The sequence below is a fragment of the Nematostella vectensis genome, chromosome 11 (assembly GCF_932526225.1).
Source record: "Nematostella vectensis chromosome 11, jaNemVect1.1, whole genome shotgun sequence".
NCBI classification, from domain to species: Eukaryota; Metazoa; Cnidaria; class Anthozoa; order Actiniaria; family Edwardsiidae; genus Nematostella; species Nematostella vectensis.
In genome coordinates this window covers 936,728-962,278 of record NC_064044.1, presented here as the reverse complement: position 1 = coordinate 962,278, position 25,551 = coordinate 936,728, and the positions used below count along the sequence as shown (strand labels likewise).

At 40.8% G+C, this 25,551-nt stretch overlaps 4 protein-coding genes across 11 annotated transcripts in view; all 4 read right to left on the bottom strand.

Moving 5' to 3' along the window:
• Positions 1-60: 60 nt before the first annotated feature.
• On the bottom strand, positions 61-3,182 carry LOC5499980. 2 transcript variants are annotated; one of them, XM_048733939.1, is made up of 4 exons: positions 3,035-3,182; positions 2,223-2,566; positions 1,358-2,036; positions 61-1,288 (listed from the first exon to the last, which is right to left on the bottom strand). In XM_048733939.1, the coding sequence occupies exons 1-4, from the start codon at positions 3,165-3,167 to the stop codon at positions 1,218-1,220; spliced, it is 1,227 nt and encodes a 408-aa protein (XP_048589896.1). In that variant the 5' UTR covers positions 3,168-3,182; the 3' UTR covers positions 61-1,217. The 2 variants fall into 2 exon arrangements, with proteins under 2 accessions (XP_048589896.1, XP_048589895.1); XM_048733938.1 differs by having other exon boundaries at positions 61-2,036.
• On the bottom strand, positions 61-17,975 carry LOC5498869. 6 transcript variants are annotated; one of them, XR_007314084.1, is made up of 4 exons: positions 16,912-17,219; positions 16,099-16,442; positions 14,708-15,912; positions 61-1,062 (listed from the first exon to the last, which is right to left on the bottom strand). XR_007314084.1 is itself a non-coding variant. In XM_048733936.1 (4 exons), exons 1-4 carry the CDS (start codon positions 17,042-17,044, stop codon positions 15,094-15,096), a joined length of 1,227 nt encoding a protein of 408 aa, XP_048589893.1. In that variant the 5' UTR covers positions 17,045-17,230; the 3' UTR covers positions 13,937-15,093. The 6 variants fall into 6 exon arrangements, 3 of the variants coding, with proteins under 3 accessions (XP_048589893.1, XP_048589894.1, XP_048589892.1); XR_007314085.1 differs by having other exon boundaries at positions 14,807-15,912; XR_007314086.1 differs by having other exon boundaries at positions 14,840-15,912.
• On the bottom strand, positions 8,748-13,020 carry LOC125573503. Its single transcript, XM_048733943.1, has 3 exons — positions 11,490-13,020; positions 10,233-10,570; positions 8,748-10,158 (listed from the first exon to the last, which is right to left on the bottom strand). Exons 2-3 carry the CDS (start codon positions 10,560-10,562, stop codon positions 9,331-9,333), a joined length of 1,158 nt encoding a protein of 385 aa, XP_048589900.1. The 5' UTR covers positions 10,563-10,570; positions 11,490-13,020; the 3' UTR covers positions 8,748-9,330.
• A 236-nt stretch (positions 17,976-18,211) lies between the features above and the next one.
• LOC5511448 (oxysterol-binding protein-related protein 1) overlaps positions 18,212-25,551 on the bottom strand; it is a 34,720-nt gene continuing 27,380 nt past the window's right edge. For both annotated transcript variants that reach the window (XM_048733933.1, XM_048733934.1), the window contains 8 exons: positions 25,366-25,508; positions 24,225-24,303; positions 23,421-23,542; positions 22,713-22,917; positions 21,335-21,397; positions 20,631-20,691; positions 19,670-19,760; positions 18,212-19,149 (listed from right to left, as the gene is read on the bottom strand). In XM_048733933.1, coding sequence (XP_048589890.1) covers positions 19,047-19,149; positions 19,670-19,760; positions 20,631-20,691; positions 21,335-21,397; positions 22,713-22,917; positions 23,421-23,542; positions 24,225-24,303; positions 25,366-25,508 — 867 coding nt within the window. In that variant the 3' untranslated portion in view covers positions 18,212-19,046. The remainder of the gene's footprint in view (positions 19,150-19,669; positions 19,761-20,630; positions 20,692-21,334; positions 21,398-22,712; positions 22,918-23,420; positions 23,543-24,224; positions 24,304-25,365; positions 25,509-25,551) is intronic.

Here is a 25,551-nt window from a genome sequence, read left to right as displayed (position 1 = left end):
TACCAATTCAGACATCATCACCTTCAAACAAATGCCATCGAAAATCATGTGACTCTTATGTGACTCAGGCTTTGGTTATTTTTCTTTGTGCTATTTTAAGAAGGAAACTACAAAATATCCATTAACAAAACATATCATCATTTGATTATATGGCAATTTTTAAAATGTATTTAGAATGATAAATAGTCCGTGAGCTGTGCGTTCAGGTTTTTTCCCTTTTCGAGATATCAGGGAATCTTCAATAGGATCGGCGATTCTACTATCCTTTGGGTCCGTTTCTTTAATGTATCTATTTATAATTCTTGTCTCTTGCTTACTCTTCCAATGCAGATATCTTAAGGCCATTTTTTTTCCTATTCTTTTTCTTGCTCCGGGCGATTTGTTCTTGCTAGAAGTCATCCAAGCAGGGCTCGGCCTCTTTTCCTGCTACAAGCTTCCCTGCCCAGTAGATGGCCCAGTAATGTTGGTGCTATTTCAACACAATGTCAGGAAATGCAAGGTGGGAGAAGGCAAAAGTTTGATTGAGTTCAAACCTTGGTCATGTATTGGTGTTGATTGAAGTCAAACCTGGCAATCTATTGGTGTTGATTGAAGTCAAACCTGGCAATCTATTGGTGTTGATTGAAGTCAAACCTGGCAATCTATTGGTGTTGATTGAGGTCAAACCTGGCAATCTATTGGTGTTGATTGAAGTCAAACCTGGCAATCTATTGGTGTTGATTGAAGTCAAACCTGGCAATCTATTGGTGTTGATTGAAGTCAAACCTGGCAATCTATTGGTGTTGATTGAAGTCAAACCTGGCAATCTATTGGTGTTGATTGAAGTCAAACCTGGCAATCTATTGGTGTTGATTGACGTCAAACCTGGCAATCTATTGGTGTTGATTGAAGTCAAACCTGGCAATCTATTGGTGTTGATTGAAGTCAAACCTGGCAATCTATTGGTGTTGATTGAAGTCAAACCTGGCAATCTATTGGTGTTGATTGAAGTCAAACCTGGCAATCTATTGGTGTTGATTGAAGTCAAACCTGGCAATCTATTGGTGTTGATTGAAGTCAAACCTGGCCATGTATTGGTGTTGATTGAGATCAGTCTTGGTCATGTATTGGCGTGCACACCAGCTCAGCCAGCAATGCCGCTGTGTGCATCAGATAAGTACGTTTTTACCTCCTCGTATTTTTGGTGTTTTATTAGATGGTTCAATCGTGTTTTGCCTTCAGTAGCCATGGCCGAGCCAGTATTCCGTAGTGGCGTCCGGTGCGCTTGCGCACAAGAAAGTGTCCCGGCCTGGATCATAAAAGCCGAATGCCTCGTTAGATTGTACTTCATACCCTGATGGCTTCATATCACAGTTACCTTTTCTGGGCTCGGAGTGGAGATGCCACTGTTCGATTTTCTGGAAGAGCGCCAAGGTACAGTTTCGGCAGTCGTGTCCCTCGATGTTCACATAATCCACAGTCTTGCAAAAGCCAGCATTCGTGAGACTTTCTTCTTCAATGATGTCAAACGAGGAAAGCTTTCCTTCCAAATAATCCAGTTTTGTAACGTTACTTCTCTTCAGGAACTGGCAAGTAACTCGGTAAGACACGGCGGTGGATCTCAAGTGCTGCATTTTGTCGCGGGAAAGACGGTATTTCTCGTGCTTGTCAGGCGAGGTCTCATTTACTGGGTAATTATCCAAAAATGACTTTGTTTTGAAATCTGGGTTGTGCTTAAATGCGAAGGATTCAATCAACGTCCATGCTCTATAAGGAGGCATGAAATCACAGTAGACTTTGAAGTGCGTGTTATTTTTGCTATAGATTTCATAAACACCTCTGTTTAGCTTCGCTGGGCCGTTTGGTGCTTTGTAGAAGTCATGACAGGATTTAGGCCGAAAATGCTGACACAATCGTCCATCCCAATATGGCAGGCACTTGCAGACGAACTTGGTTTTCGGGTGCTCGCACTTCTCTGTGCACGTTCCGCCATTCAGACAGGGGTTGGCGAGACAGCAACCATTTCTACAGACGGATGGGTATGCCAAGGAAGATGCCTGAAACAGAATAAAAATGCACTCAGACCCTTCCCTCAAATTCGTTTCTCAGATCATCTTGCAATCCAATCCTTCAATCTGTATGTATTCTTGAGCAAAGTGAATTAGTCCTTCTAACCAGTTAGAACTAAAATCTATTACGATGCACATCCTTTTTTTAGAGGATAACATATTAAACATACTCACTGATGGAATAATTTTTTGATGCATCTCAAAGTAGCTGTAGTCGGGATTGGAGTGGAAGTGGCTAGGACTGGTATCCTTGTCTTCCTCCAGTAACTCGCATCCCGTACTTGACACCTGATACGACCTGCAGAGGCACTCATTCATACACGCCGAGAAGCACCCCTGGGCATGACGGACCGTGCTGAGGTTCTTGAACGAGAACCCCACCAAATACCGTCCCTGTTTCCTTTTCGTTGCCTCGAAAGCCCCACCGTAGCAAACCCCTTGTGGGCACGTTTGCGCAATGACTTTGCACCCGAGGCTGAAGACCAGCACAAACGAGACGAGGAACATTGTTTCTGAAGCTGCAACAATAAAGGGACTGTTTACCATATTTAATTAAACGTCTCGGTTTTCTAAGTGAAAGGAGTTAAATGCCGCCTAACAGTAAATCGCTAGGATGACAAGATAGCGGGTGACGGATACTTTTTAAACCAATCAACGACTTGAGTTAAAGCTGCTGTGTGCGCAACTGACGTATAATATTGACAATTGCAGTTAGAGAAATCCCTTTCTAAAAGCGAATTTGATTTTTTGGTGATAAGGAAATCCGAGAAAAGGGTAAGAATAAAACAGCAAATTTGTTTAAGGTATACACCGAGTCATTCCTCTGGAGTTACTTTTTGCTGTTGTCAGCTGGAAGCGCAAACAATAAAAGCCGATGACTAAATTTGCAAAACTTATTTCAAAAGGAAGCTTTATGTAAAAAAAATATCTCTTTCTCTAATATACTGGACAATTATAAGTTTCGAAGAGACAAAGAAGACATTTACTTCTCAAGCAATAGTCCCAGCTTCGAGTTCGCGCCAGGTTAAGGAGGTGAAAAATCTTGCTCTCTACATTGGGGACTGTGAATCCCTCGTCTTCTTGGGTAAGAAAATGAAGCCCCCCGCCTCTCATCGCCATTCATAAAATTATATCGGAGGACTTGGGGGGACGTAAAGATCCGCACGGGACGCTGACCCGTAGTACCAGGAGGAACCCACACCCATAACAATTCGTTTCTATAAACAGACGGGCAAGTCGCATTGGAAGATAGTTAGCAGTAAGCGCTCACAAAGTCTACGTTTCTATAAACAGACGGGCAAGTCGCATTGGAAGATAGTTAGCAGTAAGCGCTCACAAAGTCTACGTTTCTATAAACAGACGGGCAGGTCGCATTGGAAGATAGTTAGCAGTAAGCGCTTACAAAGTCTACGTTTCTATAAACAGAGGGGCAGGTCGCATTGGAAGATACTTTGCAGTAAGCGCTCACAAAGTCTACGTTTCTATAAACAGACGGGCAGGTCGCATTGGAAGAGACTTTGCTGTAAGCGCTCACAAAGTCTACGTTTCTATAAAAGTAAAAAGGATATTTCGCATTGTACTGAATACGGGGGTGAGCTGTGATCAAAAGACACTTACCTTATCACGGATCGTGCTGCGATATAAACTGCATTAGCGCTACTTGGCTGTTTTATCTCCTCTACATGAATACGGCCACCCTTGACATTGGTAATATGTATCATCGAATTTAACAAATTATTGACACAATTGTGTTGACTCTTTTAAGAATCTTATTACAATTAAATTTTTAATGAAGTCGTAATGAATTAGCTGGATAAGTACCAGCAACATCAATTTAAATAAGCAGCAAAAAGATAAATTTTCTCTTTGCGGTCACATTATTCCAATTCTTAATATTCTCAAACAAGAGAGTAAAAACTTTGGAATTAAGCGCGAGCTATGGCAATTCCAATCTTTTCCATTTTACTTACCCTACTCTATTTATACAAATGGAAGTAACTTTAATTTAGATTTGTGGAAATATATTTTTCACTTTGTTTGTGCACGCTGGCGCTCGAATATCCCTAATTTCCATAATATGCTTTGCGATCTATATGGCGACAAGATGTTACAAGGATTACCAAATCTTTCAATCAGTGTACGGGGAGACCTCTTGTGTAATTTTCTTAGCGGGTTTGTGACTTGATCTGTGCGGGTACTTAGGGAGACCTAATTTTCTTGTGCGATATTCTGAGGGGGTTTGTGAAGTGGTCTGTACGGGTGATCTCTTTTTCTTGTGCAGTATTCTCAGCGGTTTTTTTTTGCTAGATTATCGTCGTTTTTTTGTCGAAGGATTGCATTTCGCGATGATTCAAGAGGGATTATTTCGCTAATAAAAAGGAACATCTCATGTAAACTGACTTTTTGGCGAGGCAAATCAATTCCTTACAACGCGGAGCCAGGGCTTTGACTCAAAGGGAGGTTCACGTACCATCATCATCACAATAATTCATTTATTTGACCCTAGCCCTGTGTGCCCCATTACACACATAGATAATGCGACGATGGAATATGGAGGACATAAACTCAGGGAAGCAACAAGGCTCCATCATTTTCATGTGCCGTTCCTATTGCAAATGTATGCAAAACAGCTGAAACAATCTAATTGGCATTTGGTACGGCACATAAGAGTCAGGCGATTGAAAATAGGCTAATTCTTCACCGTTTGGCTCATGACTTCATGGTGTTGAGTTGGCAATAACTAATCATTAATGTCGCTTAACGCGCGTATGGCTTTATGGCTCTTCTTTGACAGTTATGGTCAACCGGTTATAATTAATAAGTGAAGACCAATATTGTTTATGGTTGGTCCAGTTCTATTCCTGTGTGCCTCCTGATTGCTGTTGGGCTCTCTTCGCAGTGACTGGCCGATCTCCGAGGCTAACTTAACAGTGATTGGCCGATCTTCGAGGCTCACTTCACAGTGATTGGCCGATCTCTGAGGCTCACTTCACAGTGATTGGCCGATTTCCGAAGTCCACTTCGCAGTGATTGGCCGATTTCCGAAGTCCACTTCGCAGTGATTGGCCGATCTCCGAGGCTTACTTCGCAGTAATTGGTCGAGTTGCGTAACGTCTACTGCTATTGGTCAGTTGGGTCTTTGCGGTAATTGGCTAAGACCTCGATCATTCCAATTGTCATTTGCAATGTTGATTGCTAGAATTTAATTGACGACGAATCCCCGTCGAACTTAATAATTATAAATTTTTAAATAATTATAAATTTCTAGAAGATGTCTGGACATTCCTGCCAGTCTCGGTCCCAGTACCCCCCGGAATAGAGCCAGTCCATTTGCCCGGTGTATGGGTTCATTTCCTCCTTAAACCACCTGAAAACACAGGGAGCCAATGTATCAGGGACAGGATGAATGGAATATTATCAAATTTTAAAGCATATACATAGATTTCGAGAATTCTCGAGCTTCCGAGAATGATTTACAAAACCACATCTAATTTTAGTCAATCAAGTTTTCAACTTATGTCACTTATGTCATATATGTGTTCAAAACATACTTTGGATCCTATGAATAGGGGCATATACGGTGGATGGCGTGATTTGAAATTATCAAGCCTGGCTCTCAATGAAAAAAAGGCGTTTTACTTTTGTCTATGACTTTGATATTGTCTCTTAGAGCTCAAAAGTGTTTAGATGTAGATGGACAGTCTTTATTTAAACTCTTTGCAACTTATGAAGTTGAAAAATGAATTATTTAAAGGATTAAATTACGTTCACGTCTCGCCGATCGCTGTTTCTCCTTTAAACGGAGTGTCATAAGATTATTCAAAATCGCAAACTCACCTTGGTGCCCACTCTTGGTCACTCTTCTGTCGCTCACGTCTCGCCGCGCGCTGTTTCTCCTCTAAACGGATTTTCTCCGCCGTCGCACGATCTACAAAAAAGCAAATAATTACGATATTTCATTTTATATAGAAATATATACTATTTCTATATATACTATTCAAAATTATATGTTGGGGCACAAGATCGCATAAATATCGGCTCTGTCACATAAGGATTCTAGGGGGGAGGGGGGTGACAAGCAACATGACGGGCTACACGAGATGAAATACTGGTCAATAGAGGAATCTCTTGAGTTCTTGTATAACTTTTCCTGCAATGACTCGCATAGCTTAGCAACGGGAAACCCAAGATACAACATTATTGAACATTACAAAAAGCGAAGATAGCCGAATAAGTGGGTTTCGCGCAAGCCCAACTTTTGCCTTAAATTCATCATGAGGAATGATGTGGTTTCATTGTTAATTTATTCCCTGTATAAAGAAATATTGAAAAAAGGCATATGTTTTTTTTTCTTTGTTTCTTTTTGCTGCTTTGATCTGTTTGAAGTTCGCCGAGTGGATTAGATTTACTTCTGAAAAAAGCATCTCATTTTCGTAGTGTTTCATAGCCTACGAAAACACACAGCACGCGTCGGATTGACAGGATTTAAGATCGGTACTACAACACCAGAAGGGCAACTCTTTCTTTTACAGGAATTAGACATGATCCACAGCAACAGGCAGAAATGTGACAAGAAATGAGTCAAATGGCTCGTCACGGAGGGCTGTTTGAAGATGAGTCAAATGGCTCGTCACAGAGGGCTGTTTGAAGATGAGTCAAATGGCTCGTCACGGAGGGCTGTTTGAAGATGAGTCAAATGGCTCGTCACAGAGGGCTGTTTGAAGATGAGTCAAATGGCTCGTCACGGAGGGCTGTTTGAAGATGAGTCAAATGGCTCGTCACGGAGGGCTGTTTGAAGAGTGTGACTGGCAGTTTGATCACGTGACATGCTTACCTAAGTCACCGTTTTCTAGAGCTCTACAATCTGGTCTGAGGCGGGAGTCAGTCGGCGGTAACTAAAAAGAGGAGAAATGATAAGAACAGCGGTAATGTCTATTATGCTTTTATTTTTTGCGATCAGATCTTTCGACTAAATGAAAAAATAACATTATAATTAAAAAGAAAAAAACTGGGTTGGCTGGGTGTGGCCGAAGGCCTTTTTCGGCGTTATGGCCCTGAACCAAGAGGAAAGAGTCACTACAGAGCGACGGTCTGCCAACTGCGTCGCCCAGGCTCCGTCTGTGAACAATGATATTCGATTCATTCCAACATATTCCCCCAGGCCAAAACATTTAACACATAGATGAACGATTCATTCCAACATATTCCCCCAGGCCAAAACATTTAACACATAGACTAAACGATTCATTCCAACATATTCCCCCAGGCCAAAACATTTAACACATAGACTAAACGATTCATTCCAACATATTCCCCCAGGCCAAAACATTAAACACATAGACTGAACGATTCATTCCAACATATCCCCCCAGTCCAAAACATTTAATACATAGATGAACGATTCATTCCAACAAATTTCCCCAGGCCAAAACATTTAACACATAGACTAAACGATTCATTCCAACATATTCTCCCAGGCCAAAACATTAAACACATAGACTGAACGATTCATTCCAACATATCCCCCCAGTCCAAAACATTTAACACATGGACTGAACGATTCATTCCAACATATCCCCCCAGTCCAAAACATTTAATACATAGATGAACGATTCATTCCAACAAATTCCCCCAGGCCAAAACATTTAACACATAGACTAAACGATTCATTCCAACATATTCTCCCAGGCCAAAACATTAAACACATAGACTGAACGATTCATTCCAACATATCCCCCCAGTCCAAAACATTTAACACATAGATTGAACGATTAATTCCAACATATTCCCCCAGGCCAAAAAATTAACACAAAGATTGAACGATTCATTCCAACATATTCCCCCAGGCCAAAACATTAAACACATAGACTGAACGATTAATTCCAACATATTCCTCCAGGCCAAAACATTTAACACATAGATGAACGATTCATTTCAACATATTCCCCCAGGTCAAAACATTTAACACAGACTGAACGATTCATTCCAACATATTCCCCCAGGCCAAAACATTTAATACATAGATTGAACGATTCATTCCAACATATACCCTCAGGCCAAAACATTTAACACACACACTGAACGATTGAAAAAGTAGGGTCGTTATTTGGGTAACCTACCGTTTCCTTGAATAGTTCACGGCATTTCCTCGTAAATCAATAGTTCATGGCATTTCCTTGTAAATGAATAGTTCACGGCATTTCCTTGTAAATGAATAGTTCACAGCATTTCCTTGTAAATGAATAGTTCGCGGCATTTCCTTGTAAATCAATAGTTCAGGGCTTTTCCTTGTAAATGAATAGTTCACGGTATTTTTTTGTAAATCAATAGTTCATGGCATTTCCTCGTAAATCAATAGTTCATGGCATTTCCTTGTAAATCAATAGTTCATGGCATTTCCTTGTAAATCGATAGTTCACGGCATTTCCTTGTAAATCAATAGTTCACGGCATTTCCTTGTAAATCAATAGTTCACGGCATTTCCTTGTAAATCAATAGTTCACGTCATTTCCTTGTAAATCAATAGTTCATGGCATTTCCTTGTAAATCAATAGTTCACGGCATTTCCTTGTAAATCAATAGTAAACGGCATTTCCTTGTAAATCAATAGTTCATGGCATTTACTTGTAAATCAATAGTTCATGGCATGTCCTTGTAAATCAATAATTCACGGCATTTCCTTGTAAATCAATAATTCACGGCATTTCCTTGTAAATCAATGTTTTATGGCATTTCCTTGTAAATCAATAGTTCACGGCATTTCCTCGTAAATCAATAGTTCACGGCATTTCCTTGTAAATCAATAGTAAACGGCATTTCCTTGTAAATCAATAGTTCATGGCATTTACTTGTAAATCAATAGTTCATGGCATGTCCTTGTAAATCAATAGTTCACGGCATTTCCTTGTAAATCAATAGTAAACGGCATTTCCTTGTAAATCAATAGTTCATGGCATTTACTTGTAAATCAATAGTTCATGGCATGTCCTTGTAAATCATAGTTCACGGCATTTCCTTGTAAATCAATAGTTCATGGCATGTCCTTGTAAATCAATAATTCACGGCATTTCCTTGTAAATCAATAGTAAACGGCATTTCCTTGTAAATCAATAGTTCATGGCATTTCCTTGTAAATCAATGGTTCATGGCATTTCATTGTAAATCAATAGTTCACGTCATTTCCTTGTAAATCAATAGTTCACGGCATTTCCTTGTAAATCAAAAGTTCATTGCATTGCCTTGTAAATCCATAGTTCATGGCATTGCCTTGTAAATCCATAGTTCATGGCATTTCCTGTCCCAACCAATACTCTGTGGTTGAGTCTGGAGAGTCGTAGCCCAGGAATGAATGATACTGGCCGGGGTTATATTTACCGAAAATCTGTTTACTTGTGTCTTTATATGTGGGTGGAATGAGATCGTAGCCTACGTTAGGGTGGGCGTGAAAATGCCAATCCCCTTTCTTTTGGAAGAGCGCAAGAGTGCAATTCGAGCAACTATGACCCTCGATGTTCACATATGTCACTGTTTTACAGCAGGATGATCTGGAAGTACTCGCCTCATCTATGATGTCCCATGTTGACAATCGTCCTTCGAGGTAGTCTCGATCAGTTACGTTCTCCCTGCTAAGGAACTTGCATGTAACTCGGTACGACACCGCTGTGGCTTTGATCATCTGCATGGCTGCCCTCGCTAGTCGGTACTTCTCGTGTTGTCCAGGAGTCTCTTGATTGACGGGGTAGTCATCCAAAAAAGACTTTGCTTCAAATTCCACTCTGTGCTTCGCAGCATAGGATTCAATCAAAGTCCATGCTTTATTTGGCGGTGTGAAATCACAGTATCTTTTTACTTCTGTGATATTATCATTTTTGAAGATCGTATAAACACCCCTCGGTGGTTTAGCTGGTGCGTTGTGTGCTTTGTAGAAGTCAAGGCAGGACTTGGGCCAGAAGAATTGCTCGCATCGTTTCCCTGTGGCATTAGTCGGACAATTGCAGACGAACTTGGTTTTCGGGTGCTCGCACTTCTCTGTGCACGTTCCGCCATTCAGACAGGGGTTGGCGAGACAGCAGCCATTTCTACAGACGGATGGGTACGACAAGGAAGATGCCTGAGGGAAAAAATAATTGTTAAAACCCTGAAAAGAATCTAATGGAGAAAGGTGATCATTTTTCAAACTCTTACCGAAGGGACGACCTTTTGTTTCAGGTCGAAGTATATGTAGTCAGAATTTGGCTTAAGAGTTCTTGAATCCTTGTCTTCCTCCAGTAACTCGCATCCCGTACTTGACACCTGATACGACCTGCAGAGGCACTCATTCGCACACGCCGAGAAGCACCCCTGGGCATGACGGACCGTGCTGAGGTTCTTGTACGAGAACCCAAGCAAATGCTGCCCCTTTATGCCTTCCTTGGCCTTGAAAGCACCTCCGTAGCAAACCCCCTGTGGGCATGTTTGCGCGATCACGTGACCTCGGATAGAGGCGAACACGAGCATGACGGGAAGTATCGACATGATTTTGCCTGAAAATAAATAAATAAATAAATAAATATAAGAGCAGGATACGCGCCCCCGACCACATCCTCCCCCCCCCCCCCCCCACCCGCCCCCAGTCCTCCCGAAAATTTTGGAAATTCTAAAAACTCTACTGTCTATTGTGCGACCTGTTTCCAAACAAGCAGGTACCAGAGAGGCCAAGCGGGGAGGGGGGGATCCCAAGGGGCGTGTTTTTGTGCCGTGCCATATCAACGATAGACCGACGACAACAAGGATTAGGGTTCCCGTTTATATTAAGGCTTGAGTTTTATTTATCCTCTTTCCTATTCAGGAGCAATGGAAAAGATGCAAAAAGCTCTGCGCAGTAGGGTATCTTCTATATGGCCAAATAAAGCACATACCGAGTTTCACGAGGCGCAGAGGAAAAAAATCGCTCATGAAGAATAAATCCACTTATCTGCTAAATAAACTGCAAAGTTTAACTGTTTTCTTTTTTGAAGTAACTTTGGAGTTTCCAACTACCAATGACTTCTGATTTATGTAACCGACCTATAACAACTGTTAATTAGGAAAGTCATGAAATTTTAATCTCCAATAGTTACAAAGAACGCTCATGAAAATTATCATTTTTTCCCCAAAACCATGTTGGATCTTATTTGTATTAGGCTCAATAAATAACAAAAATTGATAACGAGAAAATTGATTTAAAAAAATGGTTGATTAAAATAAAGTTGAAAAAACGCTTTCTTGATTGAATCAAAAAATGGTTTTAAATCGTTTTTATTTACAAATATTAGAAGTGTCCATGAATTGTTTTCGCTTCAATTAAAAGATAACGGATTGCTTTGAGCAGGGGCCGGCCTTATTATTTATTTCTGTTAGTAAAACGACTTTTAAGATAAATATAAGACAAATTACAAAAATGAGCCGAATAACATATCTAACCTTAGCGCTAAATATCTTCTGCTGTTCCACGTCCCACGTTCCTGCGAAATTAATTTGTTGTATTTCCTTTGTATCGAAATCTTGGCGATCGTGTACAATTCTCGGTGCTGTGTAGGCATCGATGCAAAGGCGCTGTGTAGCCAGTATCCAGGGTGTTTGTTGTGAGCTCGAGAAACTCCCCGTAGGTCTATATAGATAAACTGCGAGTTCTCTTGGCTCGTTTTCATAAGCTGCTTATACTCAAGAGGGCTTAAAGGGGTGGGGGGTAAACATAGTATTTTCCTCCAGGTGATTATGGCCCCTTTCTCATATTCTATGACTTCTATAGCTCAATCTGTATTAACAAAGACTTTTGTTAACTTTTTTTATATCTAAACCCAACAATAAATACTCTCAGAGAAGTGATACATTATAATGCTTATACATTTTTAAATGCTACATGAAGGAAATATGACTAGTTTGACATGAAATCTGGGTTGAGACAAAGATTTCTTTGTAGGACTTTAATTCGTAATGGCATTGGAGCTGGTATCTAATAAAAGCCGACAGTGTGGTAGTTTACCATTTAATCGGAAATTCCGGAATGAGATCCCAGTTTTTCCGGAATGCCATAAAGATAAGGAACAGTTTCCTATATTCCAGAATTTCTGGGGTGACTCTATACCATTTCCTTCTCTCCCCAGATATTCTACTTTTTGGGGTCCTGGGGAATAGTGGCCGATGGGGGTCTCGGTCGAATATTCTATGGAAAACTGCCAATACCTTTCAAGCAATTCCACATATTCCGAAATTTTTCCGGGGATAGGAATGTTACCATTTACAATATAGCTAGAAGTACCGGAATTTCTGATTAAATGGTAAACAACCTGTATTACAAAAGAAGATCGCCCATGCAAGTTAAGAAGCGTAAAACATTACAAGAAGATCGCCCATGCAAGTAAGAAGCGTAAGACATAACAAGAAGATCGCCCATGCAAGTAAGAAGCGCGAGACATAACAAGAAGATCGCCCATGCAAGTAAGAAGCGTGAGAAATTACAAGAAGATCGCCCATGCGAGTAAGAAGCGCGAGACATTACAAGAAGATCGCCCATGCGAGTAAGAAGCGCGAGACATTACAAGAAGATCGCCCATGCAAGTAAGAAGCGCGAGACAAAACAAGAAGATCGCCCATGCACGTAAGAAGCACGAGACAAAACAAGAAGATCGCCCATGCACGTAAGAAGCGTAAGACATTACAAGAAGATCGCCCATGCACGTAAGAAGCGTAAGACATTACAAGAAGATCGCCGATGCAAGTAAGAAGCGTAAGACATTACAAGAAGATCGCCCATGCAAGTAAGAAGCGCGAGACATTACAAGAAGATCGCCCATGCAAGTAAGAAGCGTAAAACATTACAAGAAGATCGCCCATGCAAGTAAGAAGCGTAAGACATAACAAGAAGATCGCCCATGCAAGTAAGAAGCACGAGACATTACAAGAAGATCGCCGATGCAAGTAAGAAGCGTGAGACATAACAAGAAGATCGCCCATTCAAGTAAGAAGCGCGAGACATTACAAGAAAATCGCCCATGCAAGTAAGAAGCGTGAGACATTACAAGAAGATCACCGATCGCTTATCACAAATCGTCTTATCTGCTAAATAATATGCAAAGTTTAACTGTTTCTTTTTTTTTAGTTTTCAAGTACCAATTACTAATGCCTATCATAGCAACTGTTAATTTATTAATTAGGAAAATTATAAAATATTTATCTCCAATATGTTACAAGCAATGCTAGCGAATATTATCATCTCTTTTCCAAATATTGTTGAATTTTATTAGTTTTAGCTTAATAAATAACAAACGGAGAAAATAGATAAAAACAGTTGATTAAGATAAAGCTGAAGATATGTTTTTTCTTTTTTTTTTTTTTGAAAAAAAAATCGAATAATGGACTTTCATCGTATTATAAAAAAAAAGTGTTTGGTTTCTGCGAATACCCCCAAAGGTCTCTACCGAAGATGGAATCGCTGGCGAACACCACTGCATGGACTTGTTCTTAAAGGCATGAGGGCTGTCATTGTGAAATAGTTGCAATCAATTCACTGCCGTAGCAAGCTTAAAATATTGGAGGGGCGGAATATAGAAACATTAAGAAAATTTTGGGGGCACAGCCACGCCCCTACCGGCCATTTTCTTATAAGTTTATTTTTAATATTGGGGTGGGGGGGGGGGGGCACGTGCCCCCAGTGCTCCACCCCCTGCTATTCAGGCTGACAAACACTAAGCCCATTCGCCACTAATATAGTCTTGTTGTAAAATGTGCCAAAAATTATTAAGACGGTATTCATGAATTAATATTCGTTAGTGTTTCGTTCCAAGAGAAGCCTTTTTCATTAACTATTTTACCAATTCAGACATCATCACCTTCAAACAAATGCCATCGAAAATCATGTGACTCTTATGTGACTCAGGCTTTGGTTATTTTTCTTTGTGCTATTTTAAGAAGGAAACTACAAAATATCCATTAACAAAACATATCATCATTTGATTATATGGCAATTTTTAAAATGTATTTAGAATGATAAATAGTCCGTGAGCTGTGCGTTCAGGTTTTTTCCCTTTTCGAGATATCAGGGAATCTTCAATAGGATCGGCGATTCTACTATCCTTTGGGTCCGTTTCTTTAATGTATCTATTTATAATTCTTGTCTCTTGCTTACTCTTCCAATGCAGATATCTTAAGGCCATTTTTTTTCCTATTCTTTTTCTTGCTCCGGGCGATTTGTTCTTGCTAGAAGTCATCCAAGCAGGGCTCGGCCTCTTTTCCTGCTACAAGCTTCCCTGCCCAGTAGATGGCCCAGTAATGTTGGTGCTATTTCAACACAATGTCAGGAAATGCAAGGTGGGAGAAGGCAAAAGTTTGATTGAGTTCAAACCTTGGTCATGTATTGGTGTTGATTGAAGTCAAACCTGGCAATCTATTGGTGTTGATTGAAGTCAAACCTGGCAATCTATTGGTGTTGATTGAAGTCAAACCTGGCAATCTATTGGTGTTGATTGAGGTCAAACCTGGCAATCTATTGGTGTTGATTGAAGTCAAACCTGGCAATCTATTGGTGTTGATTGAAGTCAAACCTGGCAATCTATTGGTGTTGATTGAAGTCAAACCTGGCAATCTATTGGTGTTGATTGAAGTCAAACCTGGCAATCTATTGGTGTTGATTGAAGTCAAACCTGGCAATCTATTGGTGTTGATTGACGTCAAACCTGGCAATCTATTGGTGTTGATTGAAGTCAAACCTGGCAATCTATTGGTGTTGATTGAAGTCAAACCTGGCAATCTATTGGTGTTGATTGAAGTCAAACCTGGCAATCTATTGGTGTTGATTGAAGTCAAACCTGGCAATCTATTGGTGTTGATTGAAGTCAAACCTGGCAATCTATTGGTGTTGATTGAAGTCAAACCTGGCCATGTATTGGTGTTGATTGAGATCAGTCTTGGTCATGTATTGGCGTGCACACCAGCTCAGCCAGCAATGCCGCTGTGTGCATCAGATAAGTACGTTTTTACCTCCTCGTATTTTTGGTGTTTTATTAGATGGTTCAATCGTGTTTTGCCTTCAGTAGCCATGGCCGAGCCAGTATTCCGTAGTGGCGTCCGGTGCGCTTGCGCACAAGAAAGTGTCCCGGCCTGGATCATAAAAGCCGAATGCCTCGTTAGATTGTACTTCATACCCTGATGGCTTCATATCACAGTTACCTTTTCTGGGCTCGGAGTGGAGATGCCACTGTTCGATTTTCTGGAAGAGCGCCAAGGTACAGTTTCGGCAGTCGTGTCCCTCGATGTTCACATAATCCACAGTCTTGCAAAAGCCAGCATTCGTGAGACTTTCTTCTTCAATGATGTCAAACGAGGAAAGCTTTCCTTCCAAATAATCCAGTTTTGTAACGTTACTTCTCTTCAGGAACTGGCAAGTAACTCGGTAAGACACGGCGGTGGATCTCAAGTGCTGCATTTTGTCGCGGGAAAGACGGTATTTCTCGTGCTTGTCAGGCGAGGTCTCATTTACTGGGTAATTATCCAAAAATGACTTTGTTTTGAAATCTGGGTTGTGCTTAAATGCGAAGGATTCAATCAACGTCCATGCTCTATAAGGAGGCATGAAATCACAGTAGACTTTGAAGTGCGTGTTATTTTTGCTATAGATTTCATAAACACCTCTGTTTAGATTCGCTGGGCCGTTTGGTGCTTTGTAGAAGTCATGACAGGATTTAGGCCGAAAATGCTGACACAATCGTCCATCCCAATATGGCAGGCACTTGCAGACGAACTTGGTTTTCGGGTGCTCGCACTTCTCTGTGCACGTTCCGCCATTCAGACAGGGGTTGGCGAGACAGCAACCATTTCTACAGACGGATGGGTATGCCAAGGAAGATGCCTGAAACAGAATAAAAATGCACTCAGACCCTTCCCTCAAATTCGTTTCTCAGATCATCTTGCAATCCAATCCTTCAATCTGTATGTATTCTTGAGCAAAGTGAATTAGTCCTTCTAACCAGTTAGAACTAAAATCTATTACGATGCACATCCTTTTTTTAGAGGATAACATATTAAACATACTCACTGATGGAATAATTTTTTGATGCATCTCAAAGTAGCTGTAGTCGGGATTGGAGTGGAAGTGGCTAGGACTGGTATCCTTGTCTTCCTCCAGTAACTCGCATCCCGTACTTGACACCTGATACGACCTGCAGAGGCACTCATTCATACACGCCGAGAAGCACCCCTGGGCATGACGGACCGTGCTGAGGTTCTTGAACGAGAACCCCACCAAATACCGTCCCTGTTTCCTTTTCGTTGCCTCGAAAGCCCCACCGTAGCAAACCCCTTGTGGGCACGTTTGCGCAATGACTTTGCACCCGAGGCTGAAGACCAGCACAAACGAGACGAGGAACATTGTTTCTGAAGCTGCAACAATAAAGGGACTGTTTACCATATTTAATTAAACGTCTCGGTTTTCTAAGTGAAAGGAGTTAAATGCCGCCTAACAGTAAATCGCTAGGATGACAAGATAGCGGGTGACGGATACTTTTTAAACCAATCAACGACTTGAGTTAAAGCTGCTGTGTGCGCAACTGACGTATAATATTGACAATTGCAGTTAGAGAAATCCCTTTCTAAAAGCGAATTTGATTTTTTGGTGATAAGGAAATCCGAGAAAAGGGTAAGAATAAAACAGCAAATTTGTTTAAGGTATACACCGAGTCATTCCTCTGGAGTTTCTTTTTGCTGTTGTCAGCTGGAAGCGCAAACAATAAACGCCGATGACTAAATTTGCAAAACTTATTTCAAAAGGAAGCTTTATGTAAAAAAAAATATCTCTTTCTCTAATATACTGGACAATTATAAGTTTCGAAGAGACAAAGAAGACATTTACTTCTCAAGCAATAGTCCCAGCTTCGAGTTCGCGCCAGGTTAAGGAGGTGAAAAATCTTGCTCTCTACATTGGGAACTGTGAATCCCTCGTCTTCTTGGGTAAGAAAGTGAAGCCCCCCGCCTCTCATCGCCATTCATAAAATTATATCGGAGGACTTGGGGGGACGTAAAGATCCGCACGGGACGCTGACCCGTAGTACCAGGAGGAACCCACACCCATAACAGTTCGTTTCTATAAACAGACGGGCAAGTCGCATTGGAAGATAGTTAGCAGTAAGCGCTCACAAAGTCTACGTTTCTATAAACAGACGGGCAAGTCGCATTGGAAGATAGTTAGCAGTAAGCGCTCACAAAGTCTACGTTTCTATAAAAGTAAAAAGGATATTTCGCATTGTACTGAATACGGGGGTGAGCTGTGATCAAAAGACACTTACCTTATCACGGATCGTGCTGCGATATAAACTGCATTAGCGCTACTTGGCTGTTTTATCTCCTCTACATGAATACGGCCACCCTTGACATTGGTAATATGTATCATCAAATTTAACAAATTATTGTCACAATTGTGTTGACTCTTTTAAGAATCTTATTACAATTAAATTTTTAATGAAGTCGTAATGAATTAGCTGGATAAGTACCAGCAACATCAATTTAAATAAGCAGCAAAAAGATAAATTTTCTCTTTGCGGTCACATTATTCCAATTCTTAATATTCTCAAACAAGAGAGGAAAACTTTGGAATTAAGCGCGAGCTATGGCAATTCCAATCTTTTCCATTTTACTTACCCTACTCTATTTATACAAATGGAAGTAACTTTAATTTAGATTTGTGGAAATATATTTTGCACTTTGTTTGTGCACGCTGGCGCTCGAATATCCCTAATTTCCATAATATGCTTTGCGATCTATATGGCGACAAGATGTTACAAGGATTACCAAATCTTTCAATCAGTGTACGGGGAGACCTCTTGTGTAATTTTCTTAGCGGGTTTGTGACTTGACCTGTGCGGGTACTTAGGGAGACCTAATTTTCTTGTGCGATATTCTGAGGGGGTTTGTGAAGTGGTCTGTACGGGTGATCTCTTTTTCTTGTGCAGTATTCTCAGCGTTTTTTTTTTTTTTTTTTGCTAGATTATCGTCGTTTTTTTGTCGAAGGATTGCATTTCGCGATGATTCAAGAGGGATTATTTCGCTAATAAAAAGGAACATCTCATGTAAACTGACTTTTTGGCGAGGCAAATCAATTCCTTACAACGCGGAGCCAGGGCTTTGACTCAAAGGGAGGTTCACGTACCATCATCATCACAATAATTCATTTATTTGACCCTAGCCCTGTGTGCCCCTTTACACACATAGATAATGCGACGATGGAATATGGAGGACACAAACTCAGGAAAGCAATAAGGCTCCATCATTTTCATGCGCCGTTCCAATTGCAAATGTATGCAAAAAAGCTGAAACAATCTAATTAGCATTTGGTACGGCACATAAGAGTCAGGCGATTGAAAATAGGCTAATTCTTCACCGTTTGGCTCATGACTTCATGGTGTTGAGTTGGCAATAATTGATCATTAATGTCGCTTAACGCGCGTATGGCTTTATGGCTCTTCTTTGACAGTTATGGTCAACCGGTTATAATTAATAAGTGAAGACCAATATTGTTTATGGTTGGTCCAGTTCTGTTCCTGTGTGTCTCCTGATTGCTGTTGGGCTCTCTTCGCAGTGACTGGTCGATCTCCGAAGCTCACTCAGCAGTGATTAGCCGATCTCCGAGGCTAACTTAACAGTGATTGGCCGATTTCCGAAGTCCACTTCGCAGTGATTGGCCGATCTCAGACGCTTACTTCGCAGTGATTGGCCGATCTCCGAGGCTTACTTCACAGTGATTGGCCGATTTCCGAAGTCCACTTTGCAGTGATAGGCCGATCTCAGACGCTTACTTCGCAGTGATTGGCCGATTTTCGAGGCTTACTTCGCAGTAATTGGTCGAGTTGCGTAACGTCTACTGCTATTGGTCAGTTGGGTCTTTGCGGTAATTGGCTAAGACCTCGATCATTCCAATTGTCATTTGCAATGTTGATTGCTAGAATTTAATTGACGACGAATCCCCGTCGAACTTTAAATAATTATAAATTTCTAGAAGATGTCTGGACATTCCTGCCAGTCTCGGTCCCAGTACCCCCCGGAATAGAGCCAGTCCATTTGCCCAGTGTATGGGTTCATTTCCTCCTTAAACCACCTGAAAACACAGGGAGCCAATGTATCAGGGACGGGATGAATGGAATATTATCAAATTTTAAAGCATATACATAGATTTCGAGAATTCTCGAGCTTCCGAGAATGATTTGCAAAACCACATCTCATTTTAATCAATCAAGTTTTCAACTTATGTCACTTATGTCATATATGTGTTCAAAACATACTTTGGATCCTATGAATAGGGGCATATACGGTGAGATGGCGTGATTTGAAATTATCAAGCCTAGCTCTCAATGAAAAAAAAAGGCGTTTTACTTTTGTCTATGACTTTGATTTTGTCTCTTAGAGCTCAAGAGTGTTTAGATGGAGATGGACAGTCTTTATTTAAATTCTTTGCAACTTATGAAGTTGAAAAATGAATTATTTAAATTTAAATGTTATTTAATATGAAACATTAAAATACACTTAAAAATTACGGATTAAATTACGTTCACGTCTCGCCTATCGCTGTTTCTCCTTTAAACGGAGTGTCATAAGATTATTCAAAATCGCAAACTCACCTTGGTGCCCACTCTTGGTCACTCTTCTGTCGCTCACGTCTCGCCGCGCGCTGTTTCTCCTCTAAACGGATTTTCTCCGCCGTCGCACGATCTACAAAAAAGCAAATAATTACGATATTTCATTTTATATAGAAATATATACTATTTCTATATATACTATTCAAAATTATATGTTGGGGCACAAGATCGCATAAATATCGGCTCTGTCACATAAGGATTCTAGGGGGGAGGGGGTGACAAGCAACATGACGGGCTACACGAGATGAAATACTGGTCAATAGAGGAATCTCTTGAGTTCTTGTATAACTTTTCCTGCAATGACTCGCATAGCTTAGCAACGGGAAACCCAAGATACAACATTATTGAACATTACAAAAAGCGAAGATAGCCGAATAAGTGGGTTGCGCGCAAGCCCAACTTTTGCCTTAAATTCATCATGAGGAATGATGTGGTTTCATTGTTAATTTATTCCCTGTATAAAGAAATATTGAAAAAAGGCAAATGTTTTTTTTATTTTTTGTTTCTTTTTGCTGCTTTGATCTGTTTGAAGTTCGCCGAGTGGATTAGATTTACTTCTGAAAAAAGCATCTCATTTTCGTAGTGTTTCATAGCATACGAAAACACACAGCACGCGTCGGATTGACAGGATTTAAGATCGGTACTACAACACCAGAAGGGCAACTCTTTCTTTTACAGGAATTAGACATGATCCACAGCAACAGGTAGGAATGTGACAAGAAATGAGTCAAATGGCTCGTCACAGAGGGCTGTTTGAAGATGAGTCAAATGGCTCGTCACGGAGGGCTGTTTGAAGATGAGTCAAATGGCTCGTCACAGAGGGCTGTTTGAAGATGAGTCAAATGGCTCGTCACGGAGGGCTGTTTGAAGATGAGTCAAATGGCTCGTCACGGAGGGCTGTTTGAAGAGTGTGACTGGCAGTTTGATCACGTGACATGCTTACCTAAGTCACCGTTTTCTAGAGCTCTACAATCTGGTCTGAGGCGGGAGTCAGTCGGCGGTAACTAAAAAGAGGAGAAATGATAAGAACAGCGGTAATGTCTATTATGCCTTTATTTTTTGCGATCAGATCTTTCGACTAAATGAAAAAATAACATTATAATTAAAAAGAAAAAAACTGGGTTGGCTGGGTGTGGCCTAAGGCCTTTTTCGGCGTTATGGCCCTGAACCAAGAGGAAAGAGTCACTACAGAGCGACGGTCTGCCAACTGCGTCGCCCAGGCTCCGTCTGTGAACAATGATATTCGATTCATTCCAACATATTCCTCCAGGCCAAAACATTTAACACATAGATGAACGATTAATTCCAACATATTCCCCCAGGCCAAAAAATTAACACAAAGATTGAACGATTCATTCCAACATATTCCCCCAGGCCAAAACATTAAACACATAGACTGAACGATTAATTCCAACATATTCCTCCAGGCCAAAACATTTAACACATAGATGAACGATTCATTTCAACATATTCCCCCAGGTCAAAACATTTAACACAGACTGAACGATTCATTCCAACATATTCCCCCAGGCCAAAACATTTAACACATAGATTGAACGATTCATTCCAACATATTCCCTCAGGCCAAAACATTTAACACACACACTGAACGATTGAAAAAGTAGGGTCGTTATTTGGGTAACCTACCGTTTCCTTGTCTCGAGGAAGAAGTTCATTAAGTTGCATCGCAAAACTTGTAAAATTGTACATCTGCGGACAATAGATACATCACGTTTAGCACACTAGAACGGTAGAACTGCAGATTCGAAACAATATCTTAATTTTGCCTTAGAGCATGGCTAAGCATGTATTACGAGATTTCGCTAATTGTTTCGTAGAATTACTTATTATTTTATCTCTAACTACCATGAAAACACTTTCTATGGGTATATATAAGAACCTTTTTTATAAGAAATCCAGCCTGAGATTTCACCAAAGTCTTAAAACATGCTAAAGACATGCCGAGACACAAATGACGTTCTATATTTCATTCTATGCAGAATGAGATTGTGTTCATAATAACGACCATAAATATTATAGCTATTTATCATTTGTGTAATTCTCTTTCTAATAATTCACTAGGTACTATATTTTTATATGCACTAAAAGTTAAGAACATACATGTTCAGTCTCAAATGCACCAAAAATAAAAACGCCGCAGCCTCAAATGAAAATTTGACGTTCTTACGAAAAAGGTTCCCCGAAAACTCTGGCAAATATTTGTCTTTAATATAAGTTCTTCAATGTCGGGTGAGTCTGACCTCAAGAAGTTTTAAAAAAGACGAAAATTCGGCAGACTCGACTACCAGTTTTTGGTGAACCGTACTTTTACTCTGGAAAACGAACACGACTATATTTAGATTGATTTATAAAAAAATAGTGCAAATTAAGCAAACTAACTTCTTTACTATAGGTAGGCCCATGTTAGAACGTTTACAGGGTGACCGGCAAGTGTAGCTCTTGACTATTGGTACTTACTTCTTTGCTATGGGGAGGCCTGTGTGAGCACGTCCACAGGGTGACCGGCAAGTGTAGCTCTTGACTATTGGTACTTACTTCTTTGCTATGGGGAGGCCTGTGTGATAACGTCCACAGGGTAACCAGCGAGTGTAACTATAGACTATTGGTACTTACTTCTTTGTTATGGGGAGGCCTGTGTGAGCACGTCCACAGGATGACCAGCGAGTGTAGCATTAGACTATCGGTACTTACTTATTTGCTATTCAATTAGGAGGCCTGTGTGATAATGTCCACAGGGTGACCGGCGAGTGTAGCCCTAGACTATTGGTACTTACTTCTTTGCTATGGGGAGGCCTGTGTGAACACGTCCACAGGGTGACCGGCGAGTGTAGCTCTAGACTATTGGTACTTACTTTTTTCCTATAGGGAGGCCTGTGTGATAACGTCCACAGGGTGACCGGCGAGTGTAGCCCTAGACTATTGGTACTTCTTTGCTATGGGGAGGCCTGTGTGAGCACGTCCACAGGGTGACCGGCGAGTGTAGCCCTAGACTATTGGTACTTACTTCTTTGCTATGGGGAGGCCTGTGTGAACACGTCCACAGGGTGACCGGCGAGTGTAGCTCTAGACTAGTCTCGCTACTACTTGTACTAGCGATTTCGAAGTCCTGTTTGCCGCGCTTGCTCTGCTTCCTGGTCACGTGAGTCTCCGATCGGTAGCACGTGATCTTGTCGGTCCAGTCCCCTTTCAGCGTGTACCTCTTCTTTTTACTGTTGATTGAACAGGAGATCATTTGACAGATCCGTTGGCAATGTTATTTTTTTATTTATTTTTTCTAATATTTCAAGGATATTTATTTTTTGGAAAATGTCTGCATTACTTAATGCTTAAGAAGTATAATCAAGCCGATTACATTGTATTTTGATTCATTGCATTCATTGATTTATTGCGTTTCGATTTCATGCGTTGGATTCGACGGAGATAAAGCAGATTGAGCTTAGCATCTAATTCGAATAGGGTTTTACGGTCTACGGAAACACGCGTGACGCAAGAAGGATACTCCTCTTTTTAGGGACGAACCATTTAAAACCTGCACCCCCCTCCCCCCAGCTGATCGATTATGCTTGTAATAAAATGCTGAAGAAGAGCCATTTGCTAGGTATATTTCCTCCAGTTGTTCTACCCCAACAAGACTTACTCTTACGCACAGTGTATGGTGGCCTCCACTTCATCTATCTCTACGCAGAACAAGCACTACCCAAACAAGACTTACTCTTGTGCGCAATGAATGGTGGCCTCCACTTTATTTAGCTCTTTGCCGAACCAGCCAGCGGGCTTGAAGTGGATGGTCGCACGGTCGCCGCTACTCAAGCTACTGATCTCTATCTGCCCGTACTAAACACATGCAACAAACCATTAGACTCCGATATGTCATGGCGGGCAATGGTCACTTAAAGAACACTAGTCAGACACAACATTGTTATGGTGGCTTGTTGGATGGTTTGGTGGCTAAAATGGTGGCTATCATGTGACCAGAGGCATATCCCAAATTAGTATATACATGGCGAGAACCTTTATAAGAACAAGCGCTCTGATTGGTTCCGAATAATGGACAATACAATAAAACCCGCGTGTAAGAACCTATTGATTTAAAAGAACCTATAAGCACAAATTGAGTATTTTAATACTCCAAAATATAAGAATCTAATAAGCCAAAAAATAGAAAGGTTCGATATGATGGGTTACTTCATAGAAAATAAAACAAATTATGGGGCTTAAAATAAAAAAAATGCTAATCATTTCCATAAAGATAAGATTACAGATATGACATATATACAGTAGGATATCTCTATAGCAAAGTGGCTATGTATTCAGTCACACTTAAGTAATTATGAATCCCACTGTTGATAAAGCAACTTAGAAAAAAAATTGAGAACCTAATAAGAACCTATTTTGCCTTAATTGTTTATAAGTACCCCAAAAATTAAGAACCCGTTTTGCCCGACTTGAAAAAATCTAGGTTCTTACACGCGGATTTTTACTGTATCCAAGATTATTCTCATGATCCTTAACGTACCTGCTCTATCCATAGCTGGCCCACGATGATGTTATGCACGCAGGAGTTCACGTTGTTCCAAGTATAAACTTCATTGTGCCTGCAAAAGCACCGCATGGTTTAACATGCGAAACAACGTATCCTAAATGGCGAACCAAACAGCCTGATTTGTCAGAAGGTACCCCTATTCAGACTGATCTTCAAAATTATAGTTTCTTATACGCGGTTGTTTGGTGTATTTGCTTAATGCGAAAAGCAGCTCTGTTCATAATTATTAGGAATGGGGGCGTGGCTTGCAACAGACAATCCCTAACGTAATCAAAAAGCTAAAGGTCAAGTTTAAAATGAAAAAAAAGGCATTTTTCGAACCTTATTTTTCTAGCTGATTTCAAGTGATTGTCAGGTCGTGTATGTCACCACTTACTGATTGGTCAGAACCGGTTTACTATTCACAGGTTGGTTTCATGACGCTTAGGGCCAATCCGCACTAGTTCTTTTAGCTGTTAGCTAATATTAGGTGTACTGTAGTGCGGATTGGCCCTTTCAGATTGACTAATATTAGGTGGGCTGTAGTGCGGATTGGCCCTTACAGATTGGCTAATATTAGGTGGACTGTAGTGTGGATTGGCCCTTACAGATTGGCTAATATTAGGTGGACTGTAGTGCGGATTGGCCCTTACAGATTGGCTAATATTAGGTAGACTGTAGTGCGGATTGGCCCTTACAGATTGCCTAAAATTAGGTGGACTGTAGTGCGGATTGGCCCTTACAGATTGGCTAATATTAGGTGGACTGTAGTGCGGATTGGCCCTTACAGATTGCCTAATATTAGGTGGACTGTAGTGCGGATTGGCCCTTACAGATTAGCTAATATTAGGTGGACTGTAGTGCGGATTGGCCCTTACAGATTGCCTAATATTAGGTGGACTGTAGTGCGGATTGGCCCTTACAGATTGCCTAAAATTAGGTGGACTGTAGTGCGGATTGGCCCTTACAGATTGGCTAATATTAGGTGGACTGTAGTGCGGATTGGCCCTTACAGATTGGCTAATATTAGGTGGACTGTAGTGCGGATTGGCCCTTACAGATTGGCTAATATTAGGTGGACTGGTGACTGGTAGTGTGGTTGTTAAATACCAGGTTTATTTTTGGCAGTCCTTACTTAGGGAATTTAAGGGTGACCATCCCCTTGGGCTGCACCTCGACTCCTTTTCCCCAGAACTTCAGCTTTGGCTGCACAGTTACGTGGAATATAAAGTCATCGCTTTCGCACTGGAGCGCTGTGATTGGTGGATGATGGCTGACCTTTAAAATTTAATGAATGAATGGATCAATCAATTAATCAAGT

Coding starts and splice junctions, on each gene's coding strand:
- LOC5499980 (XM_048733938.1), bottom strand. CDS start 3,167: ATGGCGATGAGAGGCGGGGGGCTTCATTTTCTTACCCAAGAAGACGAG. Junction 2,567..3,034: donor CTGGGACTATTGCTTGAGAA/GTAAATGTCTTC, acceptor TTATTGTTGCAG/CTTCAGAAACAATGTTCCTC. Junction 2,037..2,222: donor ATCAAAAAATTATTCCATCA/GTGAGTATGTTT, acceptor ATTCTGTTTCAG/GCATCTTCCTTGGCATACCC.
- LOC125573503 (XM_048733943.1), bottom strand. CDS start 10,562: ATGTCGATACTTCCCGTCATGCTCGTGTTCGCCTCTATCCGAGGTCAC. Junction 10,159..10,232: donor AACAAAAGGTCGTCCCTTCG/GTAAGAGTTTGA, acceptor TTTTTCCCTCAG/GCATCTTCCTTGTCGTACCC.
- LOC5498869 (XM_048733935.1), bottom strand. CDS start 17,044: ATGGCGATGAGAGGCGGGGGGCTTCACTTTCTTACCCAAGAAGACGAG. Junction 16,443..16,911: donor CTGGGACTATTGCTTGAGAA/GTAAATGTCTTC, acceptor TTATTGTTGCAG/CTTCAGAAACAATGTTCCTC. Junction 15,913..16,098: donor ATCAAAAAATTATTCCATCA/GTGAGTATGTTT, acceptor ATTCTGTTTCAG/GCATCTTCCTTGGCATACCC.